At 32.3% G+C, this 13,496-nt stretch overlaps 1 protein-coding gene across 1 annotated transcript; it reads right to left on the reverse strand.

Annotated features, from left to right (window-relative positions):
• Nucleotides 1-6,985: 6,985 nt before the first annotated feature.
• Nucleotides 6,986-12,434, reverse strand: LOC143595934 (N-terminal acetyltransferase A complex auxiliary subunit NAA15-like). The gene is made up of 25 exons (XM_077074827.1): nt 12,242-12,434; nt 12,080-12,162; nt 11,822-11,971; nt 11,598-11,713; nt 11,386-11,491; nt 11,193-11,264; nt 10,981-11,096; nt 10,764-10,896; nt 10,580-10,657; nt 10,451-10,504; nt 10,309-10,379; nt 10,173-10,227; nt 9,997-10,092; nt 9,793-9,921; nt 9,615-9,697; nt 9,295-9,525; nt 8,984-9,113; nt 8,789-8,896; nt 8,576-8,707; nt 8,396-8,452; nt 8,219-8,316; nt 8,066-8,124; nt 7,866-7,977; nt 7,662-7,762; nt 6,986-7,572 (listed from the first exon to the last, which is right to left on the reverse strand). The coding sequence occupies exons 2-25, from the start codon at nt 12,149-12,151 to the stop codon at nt 7,412-7,414; spliced, it is 2,520 nt and encodes an 839-aa protein (XP_076930942.1). The 5' UTR covers nt 12,152-12,162; nt 12,242-12,434; the 3' UTR covers nt 6,986-7,411.
• Between the last annotated feature and the right edge of the window lie 1,062 nt (nt 12,435-13,496).

Genomic DNA, 13,496 nt, shown 5'->3' on the forward strand with positions numbered 1-13,496 from the left:
GTTGTTTAATTACCGCTTTATTTTAATGAATATCGGGTGTTTGAATCCTCGATAAGGATCTACACAAAGTAAAGTTCTTAAGCAAAGAAATATTTTCCGTTACATAATCAAACTATAATAAATTGACAAAAATAATACCAACTGTTGGTCATACTCCTAGGCCTCTGTTTCGGGTATTCTAAAAACCATTTGTTTCCATTCTTTTCAATTTGATTTAAAAAAAAGTGTGACTTGGGTTTGTGGGGACAAACCATGTGATATTTGCCTTCTTAAACTGGGAGTAGACTTGGACCAGATTTGCAGACCATCCGTAATATTAGTTCACACCAATGATCACTTGATTAAAAAAATATATGAACCTTTAGTATCTTTTTGAAATTATATAGTATTATGGTTATCATCACCTTGGAAGTTTAAAATATTAATTTATTGTTGAATGTCTTTTGTTGTTTCTAGACCAAAACCATATGTTAGTATGTACTCTAGCCCTACTATGCTTCTTTAATTTATCACTTTTAGAATGGAGTAACAATAGATTTGTGTTAATTAGTTGGTAAATATATGATTATATATGTTATATTATTATGTGATGCTTGTTGGTAATAAATATTATTATTATTGAGGGGTTTGTGTGGTTTTTATGAACAATCACAGACGATATTTAAAAATAAAAATTTATTATGAATATTGTTTGCTGATCGGTGATTATCGAAGAAATCAGGGATCAAGCCCAAGATTTCTCACCAAGCGAAGCAAAACCATAGCTCATAAATGACATCATATGCTCATAACCCTCACTCTTCAAGACAACCATGGGTAGAAAGTATATAGTTAATTACATTCTATAACGAGTTAGGGATCGGAGATCGATCCATTGGTGTTCAATTGGACACAACCTTCAATCGATTTAAATGATGTTCTAAAGATGTACAACCGTTGATCAATCCAAATGATCATCGTCTTCTTTTTTTTTGGGTCATTTTAACTAACTAAACCAAACAATGTGAAAAAAAATTCTTTACTAGAGTTATCAAGACAACATGAAGAATACTATTAGTTTTGTTTGCGTAAGTTAGTGTAAAATGCCCCACCCCCCCCCCCCCCCCCCTCAAAAAAAGGAGGCGATGGCTATTAGTAAACTCTATAATTATTTTTTTAATAAATATTTTTTCTTTATTATATGCGTGCAACTCTTCATTTAACTTTTTTATTTATTTAACTTATTATAGTTAAAACTAATTTTTTATTCTAGGCATGTTTAGTTAAAAATGTAGCTTGTTTATTTTTACCGTTGTTTAAGTTAAACCCTAAAGTTTATATTAATTAATCTACATATATCAGCTATAAATACATATATCAACACTAGTTACACACAAAACGTTTAATAATCTTTAAGCAAAAAGATTTGTAATTATTAATCAGTCAACTTAACTCGACTTGAATGTTGGAAAAATAGGGGGTGATGTATATATTATAGATGATCGTGTGAATCCATTTACATGGTTGCGTTTGAAGACCTTCTTCTATTAAGTCCACCGACAGCTTAAATTTTATGTTGGTAAGACTTTGAATATTCATTTGTTTTCTATTTGTTGGTTTTTAAACTTTAAAAAGTTCAATGAGGTGATTTTTAGGAGTCGAATTATTTGGTAGGGTAACACTTACATCAACTTGGGATGTTTTTCAGGTTCATTTTTCGGGTTTCGGGTTTTTCGGGTTTCAAAGTTTTAAATCTTAACCCGAAACCCAACCCAAATATTTGACGGGTTTTTCAGGTTCGGGTTAATCGGGTTTCAAATATCATAAAAAACAAATAATAATAATAATAATAATAATAATAAAAATAAATAAAAAACTTCATTGCTAAAATTAAATCAACATATTCTTATTTGCTCGTAACGCAAATAATCAAATAAAAAGCCAACATAACTGGATAAAACATTTCAGAAGAAGAATAAAACTAAGTAACTAACTCGAGCCATAATATTTTTCAATCGGACGTGATTTGGTTGTTCGCTTACGGTTTCTATTAGTCATAAACTGAAAACATAAATTTACAATAAACAGTCGATCCATAATAGTTGGAACGACAACTATCAATTAGGGTCAGATTTTGATAACTTTAGTGGATAAGACTAAGCCAATTATACCTAAAATATATTTAATTTCAAAGCTAAAACTTTGTTCGGGTTTTTCGGGTTGACCCGAAACTTATAAATCAAACCTGAAAACCAACCCGAATTACTTCGGTTCGGGTTCGGGCTAGTCTTTTCTCGGGTTCGGGTTAGTTCCGGTACAGGGTTTTTTCTAGTTGGGTTTCAGATTTCCGGTAAAAGTGACAACCTTAACATCAAGATTATATTAGTTAACAGATACGGCAAAATATTTGTTTAATCAGGGTCTATTTAGTATGTCACATGTAGTAAATATTTTTTCATAGTCACCATACTTTTTCTCTCGTTTGTCTTGCAACTATTTATCCTTCACATATACATCATATCATAGTTTTTATCTTATCATTTTGTTTCCAAATCCATGGAAATGCACAACCCTTTCATCCCAAGAAAAACATTTTTAATATTCAACTCAAATGAATAAAATTACTATTATTAATAAAATTATTAATAATAACAACAAAAGGATATGAGTGGGGCACATGGGTGTTCAATAGTTGAATTGGACTCGAAATTCGATTCGAAATCAAAATTAAAGGTTCGAATTTGGTTTTCAAAAACTCGAATCTGATTCGTTTTGAATTCAAATTCTATACACAAAAAAACATGCTTCTAACAATTTTAATTATTTTTAAGATATTATTTTAATATCCAATCGAATTATCCGAAATCAATTTGAAACTCGGTTGGTTCCGTTGAACACCCTCAGTGAGGAATACTATTATTATATACCCAAAAGATAAGTGGGCACGAAAACTCTTTAAATCAAGACTAATTCATCCCAAAAAGAATGAAACTTTCGGTTTCAACCCGTCCCAACTCAACAATGTGTGCCATTGGAGTCGAAATGGTGAGTAGAGTAAAACTTTTGACTAAATTTTTAAGGACAACTTTGTTTTCCCGATTTCTTAACTATTATAAAATTTGGTACATATTTTAATACGATATCAAACTATAACCAAAATCGGAAAGTAATCAAGTTAAAATATCCATTGTAAAACTTTCAAACACTAGAAATATAATGTTAGCATTTTAAATTAGTTTTCTTTATCACGGGTTAGAAAGAATTTTACTTTATCGTGTATTCGTGAAAAGACAAGCGTAATATTTAAATAAGTTGACAAGCGTGTTAAATAAGTTGTAATATTTAAGTGGAGAATTGTCATTAAAAGCCGCTTTAGCACGTTCCAAAACGTGGAAATTTAAAAAGACAGAGAAGAAAACAAAAGGTGTTGTGTCTATGACACATGTACGTGTAATCGTATTGTCAATTAAGAATGAAATTAAAAAAAATAAAAAATGAAATGTAGATTACAAACTGGCCTCACCTTCCAACTTCAACCGTTTTGTACACAATGGTGAAAGACAATTGAGTCCTTAAAATTCTCCCAAAACGTCTAGAGGACGGTATATACAGACGTTTTAGATCATTTTCCTCCTTAAAATGCCCCACTACAGATAATCTAAGTATAGAATCAACTAATGTGCAACAAGACCTAATAATTTCTTACACGTGAACTGTAACAAACCGAATCGATACCCATCAAATTGCTGGAAAAATCCACTAGCTAATATGAGAACTGTTGCTTTCTCAAATCTCAAGCACTTATTTTTCTGATATTAAATTTGCACACATTTGTAAAAAGTCTTGTGTGACGGTTGGGAAACACTAAACGAATATTCATTATGATAAGATGCAAGTCAAAGATTTGTTATTTAATCATTATTTTTACATTTTTCTAATCGTTTACACATGACACTTCTACGTCATATTATTTGTATTACTCCGTAATATAAAAGTTTATAATTATGAAATATTTCAATGAACCTATTTTAATTTCCTAAACATTGTTGGCTCGATCTGAATCTGAAATGAAATAAAATAAGTTGAGTCAAAATATATATATATATATATATATATATATATGATGAGTATCATTACAGAACCTTTAAATTATTTAAGAATTTGAAGAAACCATTGAAAACTAACGTTTTTTATAAAAAATTTTGTATGTTAATGTTATTTGAGTACAGTTTCATCATTTTGTATATCTATATTTATAATTATATTTTTGAAAATTAGTTTTTATACATATCTATGTTTTATTTTACACCTATGTAAATTTGTTAATAAATAAATTTTACACATATGTAAACTTGTGATTTATATATGTAATTAAAATTTTTTATATAAAATATGATAAAACTACTCTTAAATAATGTTAGTATATAAAAAAAATTAAAAAAAATGTTTGATTGTTTAGAGTTCTAACAATTTTTAACTTTTTTGGATTCTTAAATGATACTAACCATATATATATATATATATATATGGGTTGACTCGTTAACCCGTTTAGGTATTTAAAAAACGTTTATAATACACTTGCACTTTCCAATTCATTTTCAATAATTTTAATAATTTTTAAAGAAATATTCATATTACTAGTTTACTTGATCTACCGACACTAAGTTATATAAATTTTGTTTTTAATCTTTTTTTTGATAAATGGGTTAAATGGGTCGTGTTCGTGTGTAACCCGAATTTATGTGTGTGCGGTTATAATTGAAATATTTGACACGAATAATTATATGGGCTGAGTTGCACATTCCAACCTGTCAGCGTACCCACATACTTGACACCATTAGCATAATAACACCCCTACATAAAACTCATAAAACTCACATTTAGAAAAGTAAGATTTATGGTGGTCGAAGACTAATTATTATATGCTTTCAAAATTTCAATCGCTCGCATATGCTACTTTTGAAATGCTAGCTTCAATTTGAGTTTCAGTATATGCATATATGCTACATATATTTCATTCAATTCGATTATAAGATAGGGTTTTGATTATAGATTGTATATCAATGTGTTTGTTTGTTAGGCTGGTCGTTGTGGAGGTCTTGAGAGCTGGTATTATGGCTGATGTGTCAAGCCCTTAACGCCGGCTACACCACGCCTCAGCGCTAAGGGCCCTAAATTATGGTTAGGATGTTAGCGTGGTAACGAGCATGATAACGGTTGGAATGTGGGTCCACCTACAAACAACCAATTAATTTTTATTTTTCTTTTTTTGTTTCTTTATTTTTCCCATCATCATAAATAGCTAGTTAACGGTTGTACTAGTTAGTTAAAGGTTGCTGCAAGCGTGACAGTGACAACGCTTTAACAACCAAAACACATAGCCTATGGAGGTTTTGTGAAGCGTGTATAATTCACTCTATGTTTGAAATTTATATTTCCCAGCCGATTTCTAGTTTTATCGTTCGGTTATGAAAACATCGTGTACTTCTAAATTGAACAACGATTCATCTCACACGTTAACATGTGTTTATCTTCCCTTTAATATTTGATTAGATATTTGTTTTATATAAAAAAATAAAATAAATAAAAACTATTTTCTACTTATAAAAGTTATTGTTTCTTACCAACCCAACATATTCTGTCTTGAGGGTCACTATGAATTTTCTTGGTCGTATTATGTATTTACAAAGGTAAAGAAAACAAAAATCATTTAATATTTAAAATGGATTTTATTCATCCTTAAATACTTACCGTAAAACTATTTAAATGTTATAGTATACCCCACTATATGAGGGGAAAACCTGAATTTGTTTGCTCCATCTTGTATCAAAATAACGTGTTTAACGTTTAGTTCGGAAGCATTGCGTGTTTTTAATTTCTTTAAAAGAGAAATTTCTTTTACTTATAAGGGCTCGAACCAGGACCTTTAGATGTTTAAGATACATTATCTCTGTCCCCGACAACTCAACAAGCAACAACCTTGACAAGATTGACGGACGACAAGTCAAGTTTACCAGTTTTTCTTATCTTTTCAAAAAATACAAAATATTTCAACTAAGATCTACTACATATTCTTGGTTATAAACAAATAATGCATATCATAACTTATACTAATTTTCAATGGAAAAAATAAAAAATATATAATTATTAATAGTTTGATACCTATATTAATGAATTAATTTATATTTAAATAAAGAATATGAAAATAATAATATAGCTGTTTCTTTAAAGGCAGCACAGCCCAATACAGCTATGGTTTTGGTGTTTCCAGCTTTGACTGATAAGTGATACCCCATCCCTGGCCCTAATGTTCTAGGGCCCAAGCCCAAAATCAACATCACGGCCCACATCTTTTAACATATGCTTTAATCACACGGTTTGACCAAACCTGTCGGCCCAAACGGGGGCCACTAACCAGAAGTAGGACTGTTCACGTGCCGAGCCGAACCGAGCGAAGGCTTGCTCGTTTCTTGGCTCATTTACAACCGAACCGAACGGCTGAAATTCGAATCGAGCGAAAACCGAAACTGGCCAAAATCGAATCAAGCATTTTTCGATCAAACATCGAGTGATTTCGAGCATTATTTGTTTTTTTTCACTTTAAAATTTTTAATAAGAAACAAATTTAAAAGTGGTAAATAATATATTTTATAAATAATTTAGTAGTTTTTAGACAAAGGTGTAATATATTGTAAACTTTTATTAAAAATACATTTGAAGTCAAATATAATGATCATGTAAACAAACTTCTAGCATTCAAAAAACTTGAAGCGAACAATAAAACTGTAAAATTAACGGAATATGAAAACATTTAGGGCTAAAAACAATTGTAAGCTTATATTTATGTGTGTTGTCTATATATTTATATATTTGTTCATATATAATTACATATAAAATAAATTAAAAAATATTCAAGCCGAACCGAACCGAACCGAGCCGAGTGGACCGTTGCTCGTTGCTTGGCTCGTTTACAAACCGAACCGAGCAGAGCGGCTTGTTTTCAATCGAGAGAGCAATTTCCGAGCGAGCGACGAGCAAGTTCGAGCAACGAGCGGTTTGGACAGCACTAACCAGAAGTTGGGACCCTGTACTGCCCGATTCACGGCTCGTGCACGGCCCTAAATGTATCAGTCATGATCTGTTCGACCGAGTATGGTCAAGTGATTTAGCAAGTTATCAAAGTTATGCAATTTGGTGTTTAAATCATTTATCATAAGATCTAAATGTCAAAACTTTTGCGGATTAATATAGCATTTATACAACAAAAATGAAAAGAACCAACCAGTACAACATACTCTCAAGATTCACTACCCCGATCGGTGTACTTGTCTAGCATCGGGTCCGGTGGACACGGGAAACTGTTATCTCATGTTCTGTTTCCTTTTCTCAAGGGGACCGCGTCCTATAAATTCTGATTAAAAACATTTTTCCCCTAGATGGCTAGATTCTTCATGGTGTCCACTGTACCATTTAATGAAATAGACCCGTTTTCAGCATTCGGTTTGGAAGCTTTGTTTGCGGTTACAGCAGAGGAGAGACTGCCTTCAAAGTAGGTCGAGTATGGAAACTCTACTGCACATCGGTTTTTCCATCCTAACAAAAAGACAAAAAAGCCCTTCAGATATAGAATTGGCAGATGTGCGATAAAGAAAAAGTAAAGAGAAAAGGAGAGTAAGACGGACTTAGTGCAGCATCTTGATCATCAAAAGCGGCTTTTATAATTTTGTGAACTGCAACACAATCTTTCAACTTCCATTCTTTCACGGGTCCGAGTGGTCCGTTGCTAAATTGGTTACAAAACAGACAGATGTGCAAAATTAGACTCACTTTCCTGAAAACGTATCTCGGTAATGAAATTATGAAATCATTTTATTAGATTGGCTTACCTTGAAACGGGATTATTAGCAGATGCTTCAATCAATTTAATCGCCTCTGATTTTTTATTTGGTTCTAAACAATACATCATTTCAGCTGCTGCTGCCCAATGCATCAAGGAATCTGCAAAATCACGAGTGTGGCATCTTAAACGTGTTCATAGTACGCAATTTCACGCACGTGTAATCATTAGTATTAAAAAAAGATTTACCTTTATGTTGCTCAAGGAAAGCCGCATTTATTTCCATCAGAGATTTATTTTGCAGCTGACTACAAACAAAAAAGACAGAAACATAATAAAACACTACTAAATGAATCAGGGAAAAATGGATTAAAAATGCACAAAATGAAGTTGGAAAATAACCTAAAAGTTAGTCTTTCTGCTTCTAATACTCCTGAAATGAGTTTTTCAGTGTCAGTTGTAGGAGCGGGCCTTGATGCCACTTTGTGAAAGAATCTTATCTGTGAAATCCACCTTACAAAAATTAATATTCCACCTTTTTCAAGTTAAGGAAAAAAGATATATATACAGTTGACATACCAAGCACCGATGAGTGTCAGGGTTTTCAGCATCTACTTGTACCAGGTGCTTCAAAGCCTTGATGAAATACAAAAGTAATTAAACCAAACGTTTAGTGTTTACAAGAGTACAAAACCGAAAGAACATATAAAAAAGATGAAATGTTTTTAGTCGAAGTAGATACTGTAACAATAAGATTACCTGCAAGGCGAGCAAGATCTTTTCCTTTCTCATGTTAACTTCAAACGACACTAAATGTGTCTCCAAGTAATCAGATGAGTGCTTCTGAAGCAGTTTCAGGTACTTTCCAGCTTCCATTAAAGGATCTTCGGTCTAGCTCAAACACAAAACTATTACTTTACAAACTGCTAAAAAAAGACATTATTTTCACAACAGAATTAGTATATTAAAAACCTGCAATAATTTGTCTCCATGAGGATCCAAATCAACTGCCTTGACATTTCGTTTCCCATACTTGGAACCACCACCAGCATGTGCTTCCTCACTCTTTACTTCTTCCTCCTGACAGAAAATCAAAGTACATATATTAACAAGTTAACCAAGAAAAATAAAACTGTTCAAGATGAAAATGAGTAAGGATGTAGATACCTTTTTCGCCCTTGCTTCTGCCTTTCTCTGCTTTTGCCTCATTTTCTTCTTTTGAGAAGCAGGTAATTTTGCTAATTCATCATTTTCCTCTTTTGATGTCTTTGGAGTATCAAAAAGCTTGATGTAGCATCTACATCAGTCAATGGATAAAAAAATGATCAAACAATAATAACATTTTAGACACAAGAACTCAAATGCCTAAAAAGGTAACCGACTATGGTCCAATTTCTATTCCAGATAACAAGCTTTTATGGGCCAAAATAATCATCAAAGATTAAAATGTTGGTCAAACATGACCTCAGATACTTCACCTTATAGCTCCAGTGGCTGCCTTGCGAAAGTAAGCATGAGCATGAAGCCGATCTTGGAATCTTAACATTTCAATATAGGAACGCAGAGTCATTTTTCTTAAACAATAAGAGTGGAAATCAAACTGGTCTTCGGTTATATCTGCATAATGTTTCTCAACCGTCACAAAGTTTTTTAATGACCGTCCAAGCTCACCCTGCCGAAAGTAACTTTCACCAGAAGCAAGTTCATACCTTCAAAACGAAAGATTCGGTAGATTATTCACATACTTCTGTTTGTTATATATAAATATATATGGTAACAAGCTTGTAACAACACTAACCACATGCACTGCATATCATGCAAGTTAGTATGTTGTTCACCATCTTTTGTGAACAATACAGCTGTCTTTTCTGCAAGGGGAACCTAACAAAATACATATAAAACCAAAATAATATGTACAAACGTTTAAATTTGGTAAGAGATTGACACAAACATATAGCGTATTTGGAGGTTTGAACCTGATCAGCCTGAAGCATTCTTTTAACACACAGACTATTTACATAACGATCTGCAAGATCCATGCACCTAGCTTCATCTGCTAATGCAGCTGCTGCTGTGAAGTCCCCAGCATGTTTTAGTATCTTGCTCTGCAATAAAACAAAAAGACATTAACAACCTAAGATTATATATAACAAAGAAAAAAAAAGATATCATAAGCAGACCTTGACAGAATATAAATCAATAACTGTTGGAGTATGTTGCATAGCCTCCTCGATTTTAGCAAGGGCTATATTATACTGGGCCCGCCTATCAAAATGCTGCATAATCACAGCATAAGAATAATAATATGATATGCAAATTAATTCAAATCCAAACAAAATGTGCAGCAAGAACAAACCTGAGCCAAGTAAAACAAGGTCCACAGGAGTGTCGAAGGTGGCTCTTTTTCTGATCTGGATAATAGATTTAATAAAATATTACACTACAGTCACAAAAAAGGGACCCAATGACCAAAGTTTGTTATCAAGTTTTACCTTCCAGGGTATCCACCAGTCTTTCTAAGTGATTTCTCCAAACCAAGGATCAAATTTTCAAGAATATCGGCCTATAAAAAGATCGGAAATATGTCACAATAAATGCAAAATTCTAGAACCTTCAATGATAGCTTGCACAAACCTTGCCAGCGTGATCATACAGTGGAGAAAGGTCAGAAAACAGAGACGGGACTCCCTGCATGTTCCATTGAAAAATATAAGTCCGCGTTAAAAAATGTCACCAAATAATAAAAACTCAAACTACAAGTACCTTTGTTAACAGAGGCCTGACATAATTATCTGCCGCATCCCGAAACTTTTCACCATGCAAAAAATCTAGTGGGATCCTCTAAAAGATAACATTTTGATTTTAAAACATCATTCAAGACTTAATAAGGACATCTTCATTGAGTCTTGAGTTAAAAATTGGTAAAAGTATAGAAAAACTTTATTACCTTAACAGCTGAAGACCAGGTGTACTGCTCTGCAAGAGACTTGTACAAAGCATCCAACTTATCTATCTCATCAGAGGAATATTGAACAGTCTCTGAATGCAGTCCAACACACTTCTGTAATCCCTCATAGTATCTAAATTGAAAAGGGTCAATATTTTTAGTATTGTTTCACAGTGAGAAATCAAAAAAACAAATCAAATATCATCATTTCACGTACCTGTAGTTGTCAGGATTCATGGTAAGTAGTACCCTGTACAACTTTTCACCTTCCTCGAGAAAATTAAGCTTCATAAGAAGAGAAGCTTCCATTTCCTTGTAGGATATTTTATCAACCTATTAACACAAAATAAGTTATGAAAAGAAGTTAACTAACCTAGTCAGTGATGTCATCTTACAAATATACAAAGTAAATGGAAAAAAAAAACTTACAATCTTGGACTCTTTTCTGCGCAACTCCTCAAGTGCTTTCTCAAAAGCACCACACTCCTCCAATAAAGATACCTAGATAAAGAATTTTCTGTATAAGTTCTTAAAAAAAGTTATGCATAATGGTTTCAAAACAATCAATGAACAGGTTTGATTGTTGTTAGAACTAGCCACTATTACTTATCATAAATATTACCTTGTATAACAGCATTTCCCCGTGCTCACAGCGTTCGCTTTCTGGAGGATAATCATCTTCAAGAGTCCCTTCATATGCTTCCAGAATATCAATTGCTTTTGATGCACTTGTAAAAAATTCCATAAGATGCACGATAAACAATTGTACCCCACATGGATATAAGATGTAAACAAGTTGTGTGAATTAACTACCAAGAACTTATAAAAACTTACTTTGAGTGTAGATGATGAGAAACAGCAAAACCAATCCAATTCATACGATGATTAGGTTTTAAAGTCAGCAATCGTTGTCTTGTTTCAACAAAACCTGCCAAATCACGCATTTGTGCCTGTAATCGAATGGAAAAGACTCTGTTAGCTACCCAAAACAAAGAAAGCATGGGATGACAAATCTAACATCATTGATGATATGCTAAATAAACATCAAGGATACATACCTGTAAGAGAGATAGATCCCTAAGTATTTCGATGTTGTCGGGATCTATCCTCAGAGCATTCCTGTAACATTTTATTGCCTCCCTATAGTCTCTGTCTGATCGATAGAGAAGACCAAAAACGTGCCAGCAAACATGGCTTTTCAGGTCATTCTACAATTAAACACTAGTGAATTCAATATGTGACAATAAACTGATATAATAAATGATTTCAAATAAGTATACTTTAATGTATAGTTAATAGTTTGCAAGCTAGCCAACCTTCAATCCTAGCTTTACAAGCTCATATGCTTCTGGTTTACGGTCCATGCAGTTCAATGTTAATCCCTTCATCGAGAGGGTTTCTAGTAAAAAAAAAAGTTAAACAGACAAAAATATTATATATTTAAAAGTTTCTACTAGATTAATAAACTTTACACAAACCTCCATGATTTGGGAACTTCTTCAATATAGCATCTGCAGCCTTAAGACCCTTTTTATACTGTTTGATTTCATAAGATTTCTGCCAAAGTGACAATCGAAATACTATGTATCATTTTCTCAATATACAATAAAATAGATTTGGTTTCAACAGTATAGCAGCAGCATCAAAGCAATAAAATACAATGATCATTTGCAGCTTAACCATCATAAGGGGGTCAAATACTAGAGGAAATGAATATCAAAATGTATTTGCATAAACTAAAATAGCAGGAGCGACATATAAGTGAGTATGCTTTTCACCTATGATATCATTTGAATAATGGGATTTGCAAATATTGAAGTGGTGTATGCCTTCTTAACTAGAACTAATATATTTAAAAGATTGTCAAGTAGCATTCTTTAAAAAGCTGAGAGCACGTTCAATATATTTAGACTGGCTAATGCTTTTATAGTTTCTTGTACGGGACACTTAGAATACTCCTGTATCCAATACTCTATTAGGCATTTAAATTCCAAGATTTACTAATGCTTCTGAATGAATGTTTAACTAAGTTAGAACCTTAGTCCAAATAGTGTTGCAACAGCAATTAAATGAATAACAATATTAATAATACCATATACTAAAAAAAAAAACTTGCAGCAGTACAACAAACAGTCTCTAACTTAACTCATTTCTATTTCAAAAGAGTTGCAAAACTTGCAAATGACATAAATCTCAAATTATCACCAAAAACTGTTGGCAGCTCATTCAAAGTAATAACCCTATATGCATTGCTAATCATAACATCAACATGCCGCCAATTTCCTGAGTCAAACATGCGTTTTAATTCATATTTTTCCATAGTCTCTAACTTCTATTACAAAAAAGTTGCAAGTGACATGAATCTCAAATTATCACTAAAAACTATTGACAGTTCACTCAATTTAATAAACCTAAACACATTACTAAGTATAACATCAGCGTGCCGCCAATTTCCTGAGTCAAAATTGCATACAGAATCACATGTTTATATTGACAGTTCACTCAATTTAATAAACCTAAACACATTACTAAGTATAACATCAGTGTGCCGCCAATTTCCTGAGTCAAAATTGCATACAGAATCACATGTTTACGTCTATTCACAGTTCAATCTATACTCTACTAAGCATTAGGTTCCAAATTTTATACTGCTTCTAAATAAATAATGTTTACTTAACTTAGAACAATAATTCAAATAGTGTTACAGCAGCAATTAAATGAATAACAATAATA

Source organism: Bidens hawaiensis, unplaced genomic scaffold (genome assembly GCF_021521415.1).
Source record: "Bidens hawaiensis isolate Kalapana, Puna unplaced genomic scaffold, B.hawaiensis_p1.1 tig00045888_1, whole genome shotgun sequence".
NCBI classification, from domain to species: domain Eukaryota; kingdom Viridiplantae; phylum Streptophyta; class Magnoliopsida; order Asterales; family Asteraceae; genus Bidens; species Bidens hawaiensis.

Coding starts and splice junctions, on each gene's coding strand:
- LOC143595934 (XM_077074827.1), bottom strand. CDS start 12,151: ATGAAGGGATTAACATTGAACTGCATGGACCGTAAACCAGAAGCATAT. Junction 10,658..10,763: donor CCTGGTCTTCAGCTGTTAAG/GTAATAAAGTTT, acceptor GTTATCTTTTAG/AGGATCCCACTAGATTTTTT. Junction 9,114..9,294: donor GCAGCCACTGGAGCTATAAG/GTGAAGTATCTG, acceptor TGACTGATGTAG/ATGCTACATCAAGCTTTTTG.